Source organism: Staurois parvus, unplaced genomic scaffold, assembly GCF_062004578.1.
Source record: "Staurois parvus isolate SC_StPar_1 unplaced genomic scaffold, SC_StPar_1.0 ptg000827l, whole genome shotgun sequence".
In the NCBI taxonomy this organism is placed as follows: Eukaryota; Metazoa; Chordata; class Amphibia; order Anura; family Ranidae; genus Staurois; species Staurois parvus.
This window is the reverse complement of record NW_028318623.1, coordinates 93,173-111,591: the sequence shown is the minus strand read 5'-3', so window position 1 is coordinate 111,591 and position 18,419 is coordinate 93,173. Positions and strand designations below refer to the sequence as shown.

Here is an 18,419-nt window from a genome sequence, read left to right as displayed (position 1 = left end):
GGTGATTTGATCAGTTTCACTGCCTTAGTAATTACCACAGCGGTTTCATCTGAGGGAAATCCTGAAAACATGACCTGTTGGGGGTCCATGAGGACTGGAGTTGAGAAACACTGCGTTAACCTTTGACAAAACCTGGAAGCTGACTGGTTACCATGCACAGCTGTACTAGTTTTAGTAAATGTTGATTGTCAGCTCTTCTGCAGAGTTCTGCCATATATAAGCTGGCCACTAGCTGCAGACTGTTACTGCCTCTGAACACAGCATACTGTCCACAGAAGTGGCCATTTGAATGTAGCCTTAGTAGGCAATAGCCAAGGACATTCAATCAGTTCAATCCACAGGAAGGGACCAGGACTGCATTTCTGAAAGATTCTGTACTCAAATGGTCCTTTTCCTAGAAGGACCGCCATACAGCCACATCTAAGGACAGTTAAGTGGCAACCATCCATTCCCCCTCCTGTGAGGATATCTTTAAGACAGGGTCAAAGCCTTTTCAACCCCACGTTTATGGGCCAGAGTGCAATTTGTTCTTCACTCCAGAGACCAGTTTAGCTGAGGCTGGGCTAAAGCCCACCATCAGCTGTCACCCTGCTGGTTCCGGCTCTGGATTGATCCAGACTTTACAGTTGGGATCTATTCAGATGCCTGGGCCAGTAGCTAGCTCAGCAAGCCACTGAGAAGCTGAGCCAGGTTAATGCTGGGAGGCAGAGCAGAGAGCTGTTGATAGTTTTTGGTCTTCAGCAAGCTGGTCTGAGTAGTCAGTGGTCTTTGATTGCTCAGATCAGTCTTAGAAGCAGTAGTGGGGGACATATGAAGCATTGTACTGAGTCTGTATCCACCTAGGAGTTATGGAGCTTTCCTTTTAAATTAAAAAAAAAAAAAAAAAAAAAAAAAAGAAACACCCTACACATTGAAAGTGGTGTTGATGGATCAGACAGATTAGTACTCCTACAGTTAGGTCCAATAGAAGCCAGCAGACATGCACCAATCACTTCACAGCCTTCCTTTTAGTAAAGGCTTTCCTGGAGAACCATAGCATATAGTCACTTAAATTCTTCCAAGGAGAACTGAACACACAGAAACAAGACAGTGAGTTGTATTCCTCTTTTATTGAGGTGAAATTTAAAAAGTTGGGGTAAAAATCTGACAATTGGGGTACCCACATTTGTCAGGCCTGGGAAAAAACAAAAAAATTCAATTAAAAAGAATTAGACAAACGTTTACCACATTAGGAAGTGAACCAGTCTGCCTCCTAACAGGTAGGGAGTTTCCAAATCGTAAGCTTCTTTTGCCGATTCTTTGATTAAGAAAAAAAACAGTCTTTGTAGTGTCACACCATTGGGAAGGTGGGCTTGACTTAGTCTATAGTCTTAGTATTCCGGTAGACTTAATATTTCCGGTATTTTATCTGGAAGTCACCGGTATTCAGACGAGGACGAGGCAGATCCCCAAACGGCTGAGTGTTGTCATGAGCCAGAGCTCTCATGCTGGCAGCAATCCGGTCAAGATCAGGAGATGGAAACTGAAGGGAAAAAAAAAAAAAAAAAAAAAAATTCAGTTAGTACTGTAGGTTTCCAGTGTGGGAAGTATAATACCACACATGCAGAAGGGGGGGGGTAATCCATTACATATACTGCTTCCCACACCCATAGTGGGGTGGGCTATATGCAGAACACAGGAATGCTAAAGATGACCCCTGACCTCAGACTATTTAAAAGCCAGCCTTCATGGTCAACATGGGACAGACATCACCATGCATGCTTTATGCCTGAGCCAGATACTCCTGAAAAAGTAAAAAAGGGACATAAAGACCTACAATCAAGTAGGCAAGGTCTGCAATCTATTTAGCAGTTCTAAAGGGCTGGCTTATACAAAAGCTACTACTAGATCTTCCCATACAGAAACTTTTCTGACCTAGTGGTCTGCACAGCTGGGGCAATACCATAGTGCCACACTTCCATTTGCTCTGATAAGAGAGTGACCATCAGTTATATGGACTACAAGTGGTCCAGCTCATGAGTGGCCCATTCTTGCCTGTACATGATGCACAAAGGGTGGGTATATTATACAGGATTTATAAAGTGCCAATGGTCGCTCAGCACTGTATATTACAAAGGGGGACAGAACAATACCAATGCAATACATGAGGGGATCGAGGGCCCTGCTCTTTGGAGCTTACAATCTAGGAGGGAGGGGATGGTGGCACAGGAGGAAATAGCTGTGGGGGATGGAGTGGAGGAGGTCGGCAGGTTAGCAGGGGGTGGGGTAGGCTTCCCTGAAGAGATGGGTTTTCAGGGTGTGCCTAAAGGAGAGGAAAGTAGGTGATAATCTGATGGGTTGGGGCAGGGAGTTCCAGAGGATGGGTGACACCCTGGAGAAGTCCTGGAGGCGGGCATGGGAGGAGGAGACCAGGGAACTAGAGAGAAGGTGGTCTTGTGAGGAGCGGAGTGTGCGTGTTGGGCGGTACTTGGATATTAGGTCAGTGATGTAGTTCGGGGCAGTATGGTGGACGGCTTTGTACATCAGTTAGGATTTTGAATTTGATCTGTTGTGCAATTGGAAGCCAGTGGAGGGATTGGCAGAGGGGGGTGGCAGAAACGAAGCGGTTGGAAAGGTGAATGAGTCTGGCAGCCGTATTTCGGTATATGATTCAAAAGCAGCTGGACCAAAGTCAGGGCTCATTCACATGAATGAATTTGTAGAAGTCATCTTTATCCTCTAAGGATTAAGCTGTATGCAGGCAGCTGGTTTTTGAATTAGAGCTGCAACCACTCCCCCCCCAGCCCATTTAACAGGTATGCAGGGGTGACTGCACAGCCTTTATGCAGACCACAAGTGTCCTGGTCCGTGCACCCATACTTGTCAAAGTGAGAGCTGCATGTGAGTGTATACCAACTCCATTGGGAAATATGCTGCCTGCATTCAGCTCTATGCTACTTTGAAAGCATAAATAGATCTTCACACTGTACAAGCCAAGGCACCTGTGTGACTGAGCCCTTAAGACTAGTCATATGCAGGGGCGGACTGACCATTTGGAAACTCTGGCACTGCCTGAGGGCCTGGGGTCAGTAGGGGGCCCCATGAGATGCCCCTGGCACCTTTTTTCGCAGACTTGAGTTTGGGCAAGGACACAGGGGCCCCCATGATCCTCTATTGCCCAGGGGCCCCATGAGTTGTCAGTCCGCCCCTGGTCATATGCAAGTCTGATGCTATGCAGCAAGAACTGGCACAAGTGTTAAAGGCCATGTTATCAGCATTGCAATGAGACAGATTAAGACTGTGCAGGCATGATTCAAGCTGAAGATGTAAAATCAGGTTTGTTATTTTACCTACAGCATTCTATGCAGTGAGGTTAAAAAAAAAAAAAAAGATATAAAAGTATGCAGCTTTCCCCCCTCCAAACACATACCCAAGCCTGATCCAGCGATGTGCATGAGTTGAGGCTCTTGCTCCCTATTGACTGAGATACAGCAGCAGAAGACATAGTTTCCTACTGCTGTCCCATCAGAGCCAACGATGAGCAGCAGGGGCACGGCTAAGCCCTGTTGTGCATCTTGGACAGAGCAGGGCTTGGGAGCCAGCTTGCATGAGTGCCCCCAGAGCAAGTGGCTTGCTATGGGGACCCCAGAAGAGGAGGATCCTGGCTATTCTGCCAAATTACAGAGCAGGAAAGTATAACATGCCAAGAACCTTTAATATCACTTTAAGCACCCTAACCCCTTTCCTGTATATGGGAAAGGGCTGTAGGGATAATGAGTACATGTGGCATGATCTGAGGTATACCACACTAATGGAAAGGTCATGGGAGAGCAGGGGCGGACTGACCATTTGAGCACTCGGGCACTGCCCGAGGGCCTGGGGTCAGTAGGGGGCCCCATGAGATGCCCCTGGTACCTTTTATAGGCTTTTTTTGAGTGTGGACGAGGACATAGGGCCCCATGATCCCCTATTGCCCGGAGGCCCTATGAGTTCAGTCCACCCCTGATGGCAACACGTTTTGGGTGTGCGTGCGACTGTGCGCTCCTCCCCCCAGGGGCGGACTGACAACTCATGGGGCCTCCGGGCAATAAGGGATCATGGAGCCCCTGTGTCCTTGCCCAAACTCAAAAAAGCCTATGAAAAAGGTACCTTTAATTGGCTATTTCATAGGCTTTTTTTGGGTGTGGGTGAGGACACAGGGGCCCCATGAGCCCCTATTGCCTGGGGGCCCCACGAGTTGTCAGTCCGCCCCTGTGGGAGAGCATGGTAAAGCTACACCTATTAAACAAGGTAATGTCAAACTGCAGCAGTGTAAGCTTTCAGCATAGGTGAAATAGCCATGTTAGCCAAACTTTAGAAAGCAATACATTCTTACAGACTTGACAGTAACTGTGTGACCTCATGGTGTACCACCTACTCCGTTAAAAAAAAAAAAAAACATCACCTTATTGGTTAGCAAGGTACAGAGAAGACTTCTCAGTGACCAAGTGGTACCCATTAGAGATCATCAACCCCCTCATCTTGTATCCTGGTGCCAAATGCAAGGATTAAATCCTTGCAAGATCATGGAGCTATAGGATGCTCTCTACTTACACCAACCTTTGTGCCTTCATCATCAGAAGATTTATTAGTCTGCCTTTTCTCTTTAAATCCCCATACAGGCACAGTGACCGGCAGAGACTTGGCATACTGCTGGAGATTGCGTTGTGGAGGGCGTCCAGGGGCATCTTCAGCTAAACTTCCGTCTGAAGATGGACCAGAAGATGGGTTAGACAGCATTCTAAGCAGTTTAAACCTCAAGATGTACACGTTTACATACAACAAGCATTCAGTATACAGAGCAGGGTTTCAGGGAACTCTAGGGTTGCTCCATAGGCTGCTAGCGGTTCCTTAACCCCTCACCTACAGGGCACTTATACCCCCTTCCTGCCCAGGCCAATTCCCAGCTTTCAGCACTGTCACACTTTGAATGTGAAATTGCACGATCATGCAACACTGTACCCATATGAAATTTTTATCATTTGAGACAGAGCTTTCTTTTGGTGGTATTTAATCACCTCTGGGATTTTTATTTTTTCTTAAACCAAAAACCACTGAAAATGTTGAAATGTTTTAATTTGTTATACAATTTAAGTGATTTCTCCTTCACTGATGTGTGCTAATGAGGCTGCAGTGATGGGCACTGAGGAGGCACTGGTAGGTTGCACTGATGGGCATTGACAGGCATCACTGAAAGGCAGCTCAGATGAGCACTGATGTGCACTGGTGGACACTGACAGGTGGCACTTTTGGGGCCACACTGATCATCAGTGCCCCAATGATCAGTGTACATGTCCCCTCCGCAGAAAGCAGATTACCGGCTCTCCTCTCGAGCAGTCAGCGTGACAGCTTGAGAGGAGAGAAATGATAACTGGCATTTCCGTGTTTGCATTTCTGTGTTTACATGGAATTGGACACAGCTGATCACATGACCAAGCCGACATCTTCGGCTCTTTCCGTGATCCGCTGTGTCGGAGGGACAGCACACCAGCCATCACTGTGCTATGTGCTCCCTGAGCCATGCATGTGTGGTGAGAATGGAAGGATGTCATATCAGACCTAGAGAACCACCTTGCGCCCATCATTGGGCTATAGGGCAGGCAGAAGGTGGTTAAACAATGAGGAATTTCTGGCTCTCAGATAAGTTTTCACTGACAAATCATCTTTTTAGCCATCTGTAACGGAGTAATTCTTCCCAATGACCACAAGTGTAAGGAGCATGCTCACTAACCATCATGCTAATGTACCAGGAGCTGTAGATATAGCAATTAGTAGGGGTTCTGAGACCAAGTTATTTCAAAGGGGTTCTGTATTGAAGTTTGTGAAAAGCTGAATTGGATTGCAATTGCTTAAATGTTGGTTATAACAAAAAGGAAGCCACTTAAAAAAAAAGCAGCCCATTTGGGGGTGGGGAGAAGGACCTATCCAGTTAGGGAGAGTCATACATGCCTTAGGATGGTTCATGTCCCCTCCTGTGACTTATCCCTGCTGCCCCTTTGTTGGTTCAGGACACTAGGATTTCGGGGGTCAGGAGGACATGCCAGGAGGGAACCCACTATTGTAGACACCTAGAGTGTTAAGTAGAACCAGAAGTAGGAGCTCCGCTACAGTTTTAGCAGAAATGCTACAGGGTTTAGCTTTCATTTACTATGAAAAGTTCAGAAAATAAAAGCTACAAATAGTTATGGCCAAGGTGTGTCCTGGCTTCATGACTTGGCCCAATCTCTTCAAACTACACTAAAGCTGGACTTTTCACAAATCCATCCATCTGTTGATGGTTAGGACTTGGCATTTTATTACTGCGAATCCCTGGGAGATTCTCTCAAACCCAATGACACCACTTACCCTAGGTTGACACCCAATTGCTATCTGCAGCATTTTACAGAAACGCAATACAGTCCATTTAACATTTCATATGTGACAATCACATTTGTGATTTCACCCAGTGCATTTTTTATTTTTTTTAAAGGGTCAGGGTCTTTTTTTAAAAAACAAAAAGTTGCATTCCTGGTTCTATAGACTTCAATGGAAACACTGCAGAAAAGCATGTAGTGAGTTCTTGCTGTGTTTTAAATATACCTAGCAATACTAAAATCATTTTAGGCCTGAAGACTACCCCCCCCCCCCCCCCCCCCATGTCTCCTCTGAATCTCTGAATGCATTTCTATCCTAGCTGGGTGGGGGGGGGGGGGGGAAAAAAAAAAAAACTGGGCAACCTGGAAGTCATTTCCTACACATTACTTTCCAGGGCACAGCATGAAGGGGAGGAAAGCAGATGTGAAGCCCCCCCCCCCCCACATCTGGTCTGTATGACATACAAACATGGCAGCAAAGTGTTAAAGGGTTATCAATTCTGTGTTTGAAAAATTTACAAAAAAAAAAAAAAAAAAAAGCAACACTAGCCATTTTGTTTTCTAGGGCCTGTGCAATATATTGCAGTGGGGGCACAGCCCCCCCCCACACAGAGGTGGCAAGTCAGGCAAGTATTTCTGCTGTCCTCTCCCCTAGAGAAATTTTGCTTTGAGTAATCTAACACAAGAAAGCAGATTTTTACATGTGAGAAGTGTCAGAATAGGCCTGTCTTAATGTGGTAAGGGAATCACTTTAAAACTCCAAGTTGATATACAGCCATTGAAAGAATAAAAAAAAAAAATTATAAAAAAATTAACTCCAGCCTCTGCAGTCTTACCATCGGTGCTTTCTTCAGGGTCAGATTCAAAGAAAGGTTCACAGTCTGGGCTTGGTGAGTCTTCGTCCATCACAAAGAGTCCTGCATACAGTGCCAACAAATACAAGTTATTACAGCGTCACCTAGTGGAGAAATATTTATATGCAAGCCTTTTCTGCAATATCGGAGCACCCCAAATGGTGATACAAGTCCACTAAAATATTTACACCATTAGGAAGGTCAGCCCACCTAGACCTGATCATTTACATCACCTGTCTGGTGATCTCAGAATAAAGAACTAACGTCTGCCTCTACCCTACCAACCTGTCTGAAGATAAACACCACTCAGAAGTAGAAGACTTTGGGAGGGGGGGAAAAAAAAAAAAAAAAAATCACCTAAGTCAGCAGACAATGACCAGTATCCCTGCATTAGAAGTCATTGGCATGCTGGGTTCTTTAGAACTACAGAGTCCAGCATGTCCAATCAGCAGATACTATGCCAAGTGCTGAGGTACCGTCACAGCTGGAAATCCACAGGTTGTCTCCATCCTGAAAACCGTCACCTGATTTCTGATGCCCCCTACAACACCATTCCTCCTCCCCAGTACAAGGAGGTAGTAGGCACGCTAAAGGCTCCATCCTGCAACCAGGGAAGACAATAGTCAGTCTTCTGACACCCTCTGCACTGTGTGAGGCTAAGGAAGTCCCAGGCCAAGCTCTTCCAACGCCAAGGCTGAGCAGTGCCCAGCTGATTGAGCACGGAGGACTGCTTGAGTGCTGAGAGACCCCTCTGGACAGTAAATGGGCTGACAAAATCCCAGGCGCCAAGATACAATTTAGTTGCCATGGTGACCTAAGGTTTGTTGAGCCCTGGTTTAGGTTACTTGCACACTGGATTCCGATAACTGCTTTGGACATTTTTCTTCTGGCAGCATAAAAATGCTTGATACTGCCAAGTGTGTACTGCATTTACCTGCATCAAGCACTTGGGTGTTGCGATTTTGCCTTGTTCGGCATGTCAACACTCCTCTGCTGAATGAGATTTTGTTAGAAAAAAAAAAAAGAAAAAAAAAAAATGTATGCAAGTGATTATGGACACATTGACTTGTACGAGTCGCTTTCAGGAGCTTTGGCAGCAAAAGAACACCAAAAGCTCCTAAATGAGAACTTGGGGGCAGCAGTGCATGAGGTCTTAATGGTTAAAGAAATACAGCCAGTGTAGTTCATGAAAAGCCTCTCCTAGGACTGAGTAGTCAATGTAAAAAAATTAAATAAAAAAAGTGCACAAAATGACCTTTACAATCACTTTAAGGCCCCTTTGTATGTGTCACTGAAATGACCAGTGTCCTAATCTCAAATTAAAAAGGGTACAGCTCTCAGTAAATCTAATGCACCCATCCCCAACCACCCCGTTAGATTTACCCCAACTGTGCTGAACCCATTTGTGGCTTGCCTGGCCTACAGCTTTAACCACTTCCAGTCCGGACACTTACCCCCTTCCTGTCCAGGCCGCTTTTCAGTGCCATCACACTTTGAATGACAAATTGTGCAGTCATGCAATACTGTACCCATATGAATTTGGCATTTTTTTGAGACAGATAAAAGCTTTATTTTGGTGGTATTCACCACTGGGATTTTTATTTTTGCTATATAAATAAAAAGTCCAAAAATTTTGAAAAAATTTAGCAAATATATCAAATCTTGGCCAACATTTATTCTGTTTTATTTTTTTTTTTTTTAAAGAGAACACAAAATTATAACCAAAAAACAACAACTTTTAGACTTTACATACTGTAACCCTAGCTTTTTTTTACATTTGTTTTTTTTCTACCTAGTTACCCTAGCAATACTGTATTACTCGTGGGGTGAAGAAGATTTTTTTTGTACACTGACTGCTTTTACAACCTTTATGGGTGTAAAAGCAACCACTTCTCCCTAGCTGCATTCTTGCAGCCATTGAGAACTACTTTGTGAGCCGTGATTGGTCACAGCTTGTCACATGGTACAAGGCTGTTGTGAATGGCCTTGTACCATGTGACCTCAGATCATTCAGATTTCACATGTAGCAAGCAATTATGTCAGAAGTGGCATCTTGCTTACTACTCTGCATGTGATCACTGATTGGCCAATCAGTGATCACAGGATTGGGACCTCACACAGAGTTCCCGTACAACGATCATATTTCCACTGTCAGCGGGCACCAGATCGCTGTGCTGCGTGCTCCCAGGGAGCGTGCACAAGCAGGGGCCAGGAAAGCCACTTATAAATGCCCACCTGACCCTGCACTGCCACAGTCTGGCCCTTTATATACAACAGCCGGACGGGAGGTGGTTAAATTTGCTGTGCTGATCTCAGCATTTGCGGCGCCATGGTGAATGATCCCTGTAATGTGCCCAATATGTAGATTTCCTATGATAGTCTGCACCATCTAGTAGTGAATATGTGGTATTGCAGGAAAATGCATTACAGCTACTAGATGGAACCAATAACCATAGAAAATAGACACATTCTCCCCCCTCCAATCTCAAAGTAATGAGCTCCTGACCTGTGAGAACCATATGGGAGTGTGCCACTCAAGGCCGAATACAGGTGAAGGTCACCCTGCTGGCAGAGAAGGAGAGGGGTGCAGCATCCCAAGTTATTTCAGAAATAAATGCAGTCTATGGAGGAGTGGGCACCATTCAAAACAATCCCTGGAGTTAAACAATGGTAGCATGTTGTAGATCGCCTCAGACGCACCTATGATGTGTTTCACTCTACCCATCAGGGCTCGGTCACAGGGGAATCTGACCAAGACCTGATGGTGGGGTGTAAAATCTGTGGGCATGGCTGGAGTAGCTGAGGCCATCTACAACATGGTACCTGACTCTGGGGACTGGTTTTGAGTGGCATCTGCTCCCCTATATACTGCATTAGAGCTAATCTGAACACAATTCAGATCAGCAACTCCGTACCGGAGCTAGTGGACCAGCATGAGTCACGAAAAAGGTCACATTCAGAGTGAAGAGTTCAGTAGTAGCCTTGGGTAGGGACCCTCCAGCTGTTGAGACTACAAGTCCCATCATGCCTCTGCAAGTCATGCTTGTAACTGTCAATCTTGCAATGCCTCATGGGACTTGTAGTTTGGCAACAGCTTGAGGGCCACCAGTTTGACATCTGTGGATTAGCATTTCATGACAGGTTGCCTTTGAACAGCACCAAGTCCTAGGCTACCATGGACCAGAGTTGCACGTTTTAGTCATAGCCTAGGGCAGGTTCTCTCAACCAGGGTTCCATAGACCCCTAGGGTTCCTCCAGAGGTTGCTAGGGGAGCCTTGAGCAATATCTGCCTCTCGGGTTCCTGCTGACACCATTGATATCTTTAGTTCTCTATAGGGGGTAATTCTTCAATGACCACAAGTGTAAGGAACATTCTTCCTATGGACCATCACACGAACGCATCATGAGCTGCAGATACAGAAATTTAGAAGGGTTCCCCAAGACCAAAAAGTCATTTCAAAGGTTGAAGAGGTTGAGAAAGGCTGGCCTAGAGCAACCTGTTAAGCAGTGATCATATGCTGGGCCATGCCTTGCAAAGCAGCTTCAAGGCCCATTTCTTTGGAACTTCTCAGCAAAGGACACCAAGACATGAGACCCATTCCAAATTTGGGTTGAAGGACCAAACAAGGTTTAAGCTGTAAAACAAAACCCCACCAAATCCAGCATCCACCATCCAGAGCCTCACCTGTTGAGTCACTGGGAACACTGTCTGCCTTATGCAGCTGGCTCCGCTTGCTGTAATCATAATCCTCTTCAGGTGGATTCAGAGGTGGCAGCGGCTCCGGCAGTTGAGTGGGGGGTTTGGCACGTTCACCGTCCTCCAGTGTCAGCAAACCCTCCTTGCCATAGATAGAAGGGTAGCTCTTTGAGTAAGAGTTCTGTCTGCCACTAGTGGCCTCTGTGCTGGTCTTGCTGATCGGTAGTGGGCTGGTAAAAGCAGTGGTTTTATGCACTACAGCAATGTCATCGATGTAACGCTGAGTGGCCTCTAGGAGCACCCCGTTGCCATGAACGGCATAGGCATAGGAGGTCAGTAACTTGGATTTATAAGCAGTCATTAGCACAATGTCATTGCCAGTCAGTCTGCGGTATTTGTTCGCAGCGTTGATCAAGGCTTCCCAGGCCTCCTTGTGGTTGTCAGCCATGTCAGTCATGTTTCAGATATCTTGCACCCTGTGAATGGAGAAACAGTTAGCCAAGCAAAACTTGTATACACAGGTACAGAAAGCAGAACAAGCATGTATACAAAAGGTTTAAACTGCAACCAGGGAGCACAAGCATACTAGCCAGGTGGGTGCCTTAGCAGTGAGGGCCCCAATCACATCAACCACACCAAGCCCACCCAAGGGTTCCCAAACTGCAGCAATAAGGCATTTGCAATTACTCCTGTGCTGGTGAAGTAATTGCAAGCCTCCAACACTAGGCTGGGGCACTAGCAGCTCATGGGTGCAGTTTAAACACATGTATGATTGACCCACCAGTACATTTCCCCTTCTTCAGGTCTTCCTTTCGATGTTGTCTGCTCCTCCCCTGATGGAAGCCCAATTTGTGGAAGTCGTCAACTTTGAGCCTAGTCACCATTGCCTGTCTAGCAAGGGCCTGGGGAGCAAAGGGCGGGAGGTCTAGCGAGGGCTCCCACCCAGTGGCCCTCCATCTTTTTATTGGTCAAGAGTACAGGCTGTTCAGTCATTGGTAGCTAGGAGGAAGGCAGCACAGCCTTCTGTGTGGCCCAGCCACTAGAATCCTAGCACCAGTGAAAACTGGGTGGAATAGGGGGAACTAATGCTCCCTTTCCCCCCTGTATTCAGAGTGAAAACTCATTCAGCTGGAGACAAGTGCTGTCAAGACTCATTCATTATTTGTTGATGTTCTTCCTATTCCACTTCCTATTGTACCACTACCCCCTCCCTCCTAGATTGTAAGCTCGAATGAGTAGGGCCCTCTTACCCCTCGTACGCTGTCTGTTTTTGTTGTACTGTGCCATGTATTGTCCCCCCTATTGTACAGCGCTGAGCAAACCCTTTGGCGCTATATAAACTCGATGTAATAATAATAATAATAATAATAATAATAATAATAATAATAATAAGTCCCCATGCTAGCAGTATGGTCATGCAGGTGGTGGAGGTTGCCATGGCCAGAGGCAGACTGACCATTTGGAAACTTGGGCACTGCCTGGGGTCAGTAGGGGGCCCATGAGATGCCCCTGGTACCTTTTTCATAGGCTTTTTCGAGTTTGGGCAAGGACACAGGGGCCCCATGATCCCCTATTGCCCAGGGGCCCCAGGAGTTCAGTCCACCCCTGGCCATGCAAATTTGGCTCAGACCACATAGTAAGATGGGTCAAAAGTATTCCATGCAGGATTAGGGCAAAGTTACACATGCAGTCATCCCCAGGGGGGCAACCAACCAAGATGGACCAACCTCAAAGCAATAGGAGCCATCAGAATTGTTGAAGACCTCACAGCGAAGTAAAATTGTTCACACACCCAAGGAACTAAACTGCAAAAACTGCAAGCCCCAACTGGATGAGAGGTCATTTGCTGGAGCCATGTTTCCCTTCAAGGGCTAGGTCATACCGTGTGCATTTCAGTTGCTTTTTTCTGCATCCAAAATGCACAGAAAATAGGTCATGTGGTTGTCAATGCCATATCACAGTGACTAAATGGTTAGCACTCCCACCTGGCAGTACTCAGGTAGTTTGTTCGAATCCCAGCCACGGCACCACCTGCCTGGAGTTTGCATGTTCTCCTTGTGCCTGCGTGGGTTTCCTCTGGGTACTCCAGTTTCCTCCCACACTCCAAAGACATGCTGGTAGGTTAATTGGATCCTGTCTAAATTGTCCCTAGTATGTGTATGTATAAATGTGAGTTAGGGACCTTAGATTGTACACCCCTTGAGGGTTAGGGACTGATGTGAATGTACAATATACAGTCATGGCCGAAATTGTTGGCACCCTTGATATTTTTCCTGAAAATCAAGTATTTCACACAAAAAAGGTATTGCATTAACACATGTTTTGCTATACACATGTTTATTCCCTTTGTATGTATTGGAACAAATATAAAACAGAGGCAGAAAAGCAAATATGACATAATGTCACACAAAACCCCAAAAATGGGCTGGACAAAAGTATTGGCACCCTTAACTTAATATTTGGTTGCACACCCTTTGGAAAACATAACTGAAATCAGTCGCTTCCTATAACCATCAATAAGCTTCTGACACCTCTCACCCGGAATTTTGGACCACTCTTCCTTTGCAAACAGCTCCAGGTCTCTCTTATTGGAAGGACACCTTTTCCCAACAGCAATTTTAAGATCTCTCCACAGGTGTTCAATGGGATTTAGATCTGGGCTCATTGCTGGCCACTTCAGAACTCTCCAGCGCTTCTTTGCCATCCATTTCTGAGTGCTTTTTGACGTATGTTTGGGGTCATTGTCCTGCTGGAAGACCCAGGATCTTGGACGCAAACCCAGCTTTCTGACACTGGGCCCTACAGTGCGACCCAAAATCCTTTGGTAATCCTCAGATTTCATGATGCCTTGCACACAGTCAAGGCACCCAGTGCCAGAGGCAGCAAAACAACCCCAAAACATCATTGAACCTCCACCATATTTTACCGTAGGTACTGTGTTTTGTTCTTTGTAGGCCTCATTCCGTTTTCGGTAAACAGTAGAATGATGTGCTTTACCGAAAAGCTCTATCTTGGTCTCATCTGTCCACAAGACGTTTTCCCAGAAGGCTTTTGGCTTACTCAAGTACATTTTGGCAAACTGTAGTCTTGCTTTTTTATGTCTCTGTGTCAGCAGTGGGGTCCTCCTGGGTCTCCTGCCATAGCGTTTCATTTCATTTAAATGTCGACGGATAGTTCGCGCTGACACTGATGCTCCCTGAGCCTGCAGGACAGCTTGAATGTCTTTGGAACATGTTTGGGGCTGCTTATCCACCATCCGGACTATTCTGCGTTGCAATCTTTCATCAATTTTCCTCATCCGTCCACGACCAGGGAGATTAGCTACAGTGCCATGGGTTGCAAACTTCTTGATAATGTTGCGCACTGTGGACAAAGGCAAATCTAGTTCTCTGGAGATGGACTTGTAACCTTGAGATTGTTGATATTTTGCCACAATTTTGGTTCTCAGGTCCTCAGACAGTTCTCGTCTCCTCTTTCTGTTGTCCATGCTTAGTGTGGCACAGACAGACACACAATGCAAAGGTTAAGTGAACGTCTCTCCTTTTTATCTGCTTTCAGGTGTGATTTCTATATTGCCCACACCTGTTACTTGCCCCAGGTGAGTTTACAGGAGCATCACATGCTTGTAACATTCTTATTTATCCGCAGTTGTGAAAGGGTGCCAATACTTTTGTCCAGCCCATTTTTGGAGGTTTGTGTGACATTATGTCGAATTTGCTTTCTTTCCTCCCTTTTTTTGTTTTGTCCCAATACACACAAAGGGAATAAACATGTGTATAGCAAAACATGTGTTAATGCAATACGTTTCATGAGAAATACATGATTTCCTGGAGAAATATCAAGGGTGCCAACAATTTCGGCCATGACTGTATATGTAAAGTGCTGCGTAAGTTGGTGGCGCTATACAAGTACCTGAAATAAATACCTGATGCTTTTTTCTGCATCCAAAATACACAAAGTAGGTCATATGGTTGTCAATCACCTAGTTAACATCAGCGCTTGGGGGGGGGGGGGGGGGGGAAAATGCAAACAAAAAAAAAAAAAAACCACAAACAAAAGAACAAACGCTCTGGAACGCACACACATCCCTATTTAAATTGAAGGGAAAAATTGAACTGTAATTCATAAAAATGCACCAAAAACATGCATCCGGAGCACGTTTGGACTGCATTTCTATAGTGTGAACCTGCCCTTAAAGATACTGGTTTCGCATTCGTGCTGCTGATCTTCTCCATCTTTGCAGCCACTTCCTGTCAACATGAACTCTGCAGCTACTGAAGAGCATTGATGGGGAAGTCTTCCCATGAAAGAACCTACTTCTGAAGCACATAAAAGGGTGACCATGCAGGCATTTGATCACCACTGCGGTTTTTTTTTTGTTTTAGGTGAAAAAGTAAAAATAGCCGCAAAAAAAAAACAAAAAAAAACGACACTTGACAAGCCCCACCCCATGTTCCCCCAATGTGTAGCATTCATATCTGTACAACTTCAAGCCACAGCAACCTGTAGGTAGCTCCTGCACTACTTCAGGCCAACTTTCATGCAACTTGAGGGCCATGAACATCAATGTAAACCCTCCAAAAAGGATGCATGAGACTGGTGTGACTTTAGAGCTCAATCATCCTCGGTCAAAGCCAAAGTCGCATCAAAAGTTGCAATGGAAATGATGCAATTCTGAAGTCGCACTGCTGTGAATGACACCTGAACGGGTCTTTGAAATCACAATTTTGAAGTCGCCCAACAAGGGGCGGACTGACCATTTGGAAACTCAGGCACTGCCCGAGGTCAGTAGGCGGCCCCATGAGATGCCCCTGGTACCTGTTTCATAGGCTTTTGTGAGTTTGGGCAAGGACACAGGGGCCTCATGATCCCCTATTGCCCAGGGGCCCCATGAGTTGTCAGTCCACCCCTGCGCCCAACTGTGATAGGACCCTAACAGATTGTACAATCAGACCATAACATGCATGGTGAGCTTAGAGCCGACTATACAATCCGATTGTCCAATGATCTCTAGATCAGCCATCTGTGTAGTCTCAGGGTCTGATCTGAGACCAATTCTTCTTGGAAAGCTTAAAAAAGTAGATTGTATGATGTATGGGGAGACCAAACACAGATCATCCCACAGCACTTCTGCATGCCAAAAGAATTACTGCAAAAAGGGTCTGCTGTAGAACTACAAGTCTCAGCATGCCCACCAGCAGACTGATCTTACAGCAGTGTATGGACAGACTGGCCGATCATGATCGATGGATGATCAGAGCAACATGCCCATAGATGGGGAGGGGAGTGCGGAACACAACCAGGACCACGTGTGGCACGTGCAGGACTACAAGCCCCAGCATGCCCATAGATGGCCGATCTGATCGGTCGTCACCATCTACACTGCAAGCACAACCTGCCCCCCCCGTGCAGTACCTGTGTGTCTCCAGCAGTCCTCACTCTCAGCCCCCCGGGGTCGCACAGCTACAAACGTCACCAGCCTGTCCACCACACCGCTCACTCCCCTCTTTAAACCCCTGCCGGCCCCTCCCCTCTCGCTGTAACCACGCCCCCTCACCTTACTAGCCGCCCGCCGCACAGGTGCCGGCCACAGGTGTCGGGCAATCAGGCTCCAATACGAGGCCGAGACTCCATACAGCCGACTTTTCCCCAAATTCTCTCATTGCCCACAACAAATATGGCGTCCCCTGCCTCCACCACTAAGCGCACAGTGTTTGCAAAGCATGTCACCGCCACGGGTGGCGCTGGACAGCGTCACAGCATGCCATGAGACAAGTAATCAGGGCTCCCTTGGACTGTATAAGTGACGTTTTAGAGCTATGGGTGCGCGGAGGGACAGGGCAAGGGGTTGCCCTTAGTAAATATGGCGGCGGTAGGCTGCAGCTGTCCTGCATGTGTGGGAGGTTGTTGACACTTTCCAATGCTGTGGTGTGACCAGTTTTGTTTACTGCATGGAGTGTGTTCACAGAGGCAGACCCATGGCGGCTCGCCTGTCAGCACACACGTTGCTCAGTCATTCCAATCACCTCACACACTGGCCCACCTCCCGCCATTCTATTTACTTCCTACAAAATCGGCAATCTGCGCTTAGAAACTAAACCTTTTAAAAAATGGACGTATTTCCTGAAAGCAGAGGCCCTGCGGAATAAAACGGCGGCGGTCGTCACATACGTCGCACGGTACTTGCACATCTGTTTATCAATTAAAAAAATATACAGAAATGAATGTCAGTCCCCGGGCACACTGGAGGCAGCTTGGCATGCGATTTACGTGCCATGGGACATGCCGAATCGTATGCCAAGCCGCACCCCTTATGACAGCGGTCATATCGGCGCAATTACGACTTGGTCAGAGCCGCACTGATTTCTGAAGTAGGACAAGCACTAATTTTGGTGAGATTTGCATAGACATCTGTGTTAGACGTCTTGCAAATCGCACCTGAAATTGGCATGTCATCCGACTTTAAAATCGTGCGACTTCACGGTAAGTCGGGTTTGGTGTGACACCACCTTAGGTCCCTTTCACACGGCTGTTCCATATGTTCGTTTTTCATCTGTCCGTTTACTGAGGAAAAACGGACATCCATGTATTTCTATGGACTAGCAGATGTAGGGATGATCATCTGTTTACATCCGTTAATGTCCGCATCCGCTAACATCCGTTTTTTTTGAACGGTAAAAAACCCTATTTTTCTTCCGTTAAGAAAAACAGAACAGACAAAAAAACGGATGTAAACGGGTGAAGTAAATGGATGTAAACAGATTAAATAAACGGATGTAAACTGATGAATAATTGATGTGAACTGATCTGTTTTTTTCTAGGTGAAAACAGATGTAAACTGACAAAACCGGGTGAAAACGGATGAAAAAAACGGATGTAAGCTGATGAAAAACTGATGTGAACTGATCTGTTTTTTCTTGGAAAAAATGTGACTGAACTGATGAAAAAAATGGAACGCCCGTGTGAAAGGGGCCTTAGGCCTCTTTCACACAGACGTTCCGTATGTCCATTTATCATCTGTCCGTTTACGGACACCCATGTATTTCTATGGACTAGCGGATGTAAACAGATGATCATCTGTTTACATCCATGAATGTCCGCAACCATTAACATCCGTTTTTTTGAATGGAAGAAAACCCTATTTTTCTTCTGTTAAGAAAAATGGAATGGATGAAATACTGGTGTAAATGGATGAAAACGGACAAAAAATGGATGTAAACGGACCAAAACGGACAAAAAACGGATGTAAACAGACAAAAAAACAGGATGTTACCGGACAACAAACGGATGAAAACGGATGAGAAAGACGGATGTAAACTGATGAAAAACTGATGTGAACTGATCTGTTTTTTCTTAGAAAAAATGTGACTGAACTGATGAAAAAAATGGAATGCCCGTGTGAAAGGGGCCTTAGGCCTCTTTCACACAGGCGTTCCGTATGTCCGTTTTTTATCTGTCCGTTTACGGACACCCATGTATTTCTATGGACTAGCGGAT

The 18,419-nt window shown here is 45.9% G+C and overlaps 1 protein-coding gene across 3 annotated transcripts; it reads right to left on the bottom strand.

Moving 5' to 3' along the window:
• Positions 1–1,090: 1,090 nt before the first annotated feature.
• AKT1S1 (AKT1 substrate 1) lies at positions 1,091–16,632 on the bottom strand. 3 transcript variants are annotated; one of them, XM_089655150.1, is made up of 5 exons: positions 16,480–16,632; positions 10,911–11,398; positions 7,208–7,288; positions 4,573–4,724; positions 1,091–1,522 (listed from the first exon to the last, which is right to left on the bottom strand). In XM_089655150.1, exons 2-5 carry the CDS (start codon positions 11,377–11,379, stop codon positions 1,388–1,390), a joined length of 837 nt encoding a protein of 278 aa, XP_089511276.1. In that variant the 5' UTR covers positions 11,380–11,398; positions 16,480–16,632; the 3' UTR covers positions 1,091–1,387. The 3 variants fall into 3 exon arrangements, with proteins under 3 accessions (XP_089511276.1, XP_089511278.1, XP_089511277.1); XM_089655152.1 differs by having other exon boundaries at positions 4,579–4,724; positions 16,480–16,631; XM_089655151.1 differs by lacking the exon at positions 16,480–16,632 and adding an exon at positions 16,338–16,473.
• Positions 16,633–18,419: the final 1,787 nt, after the last annotated feature.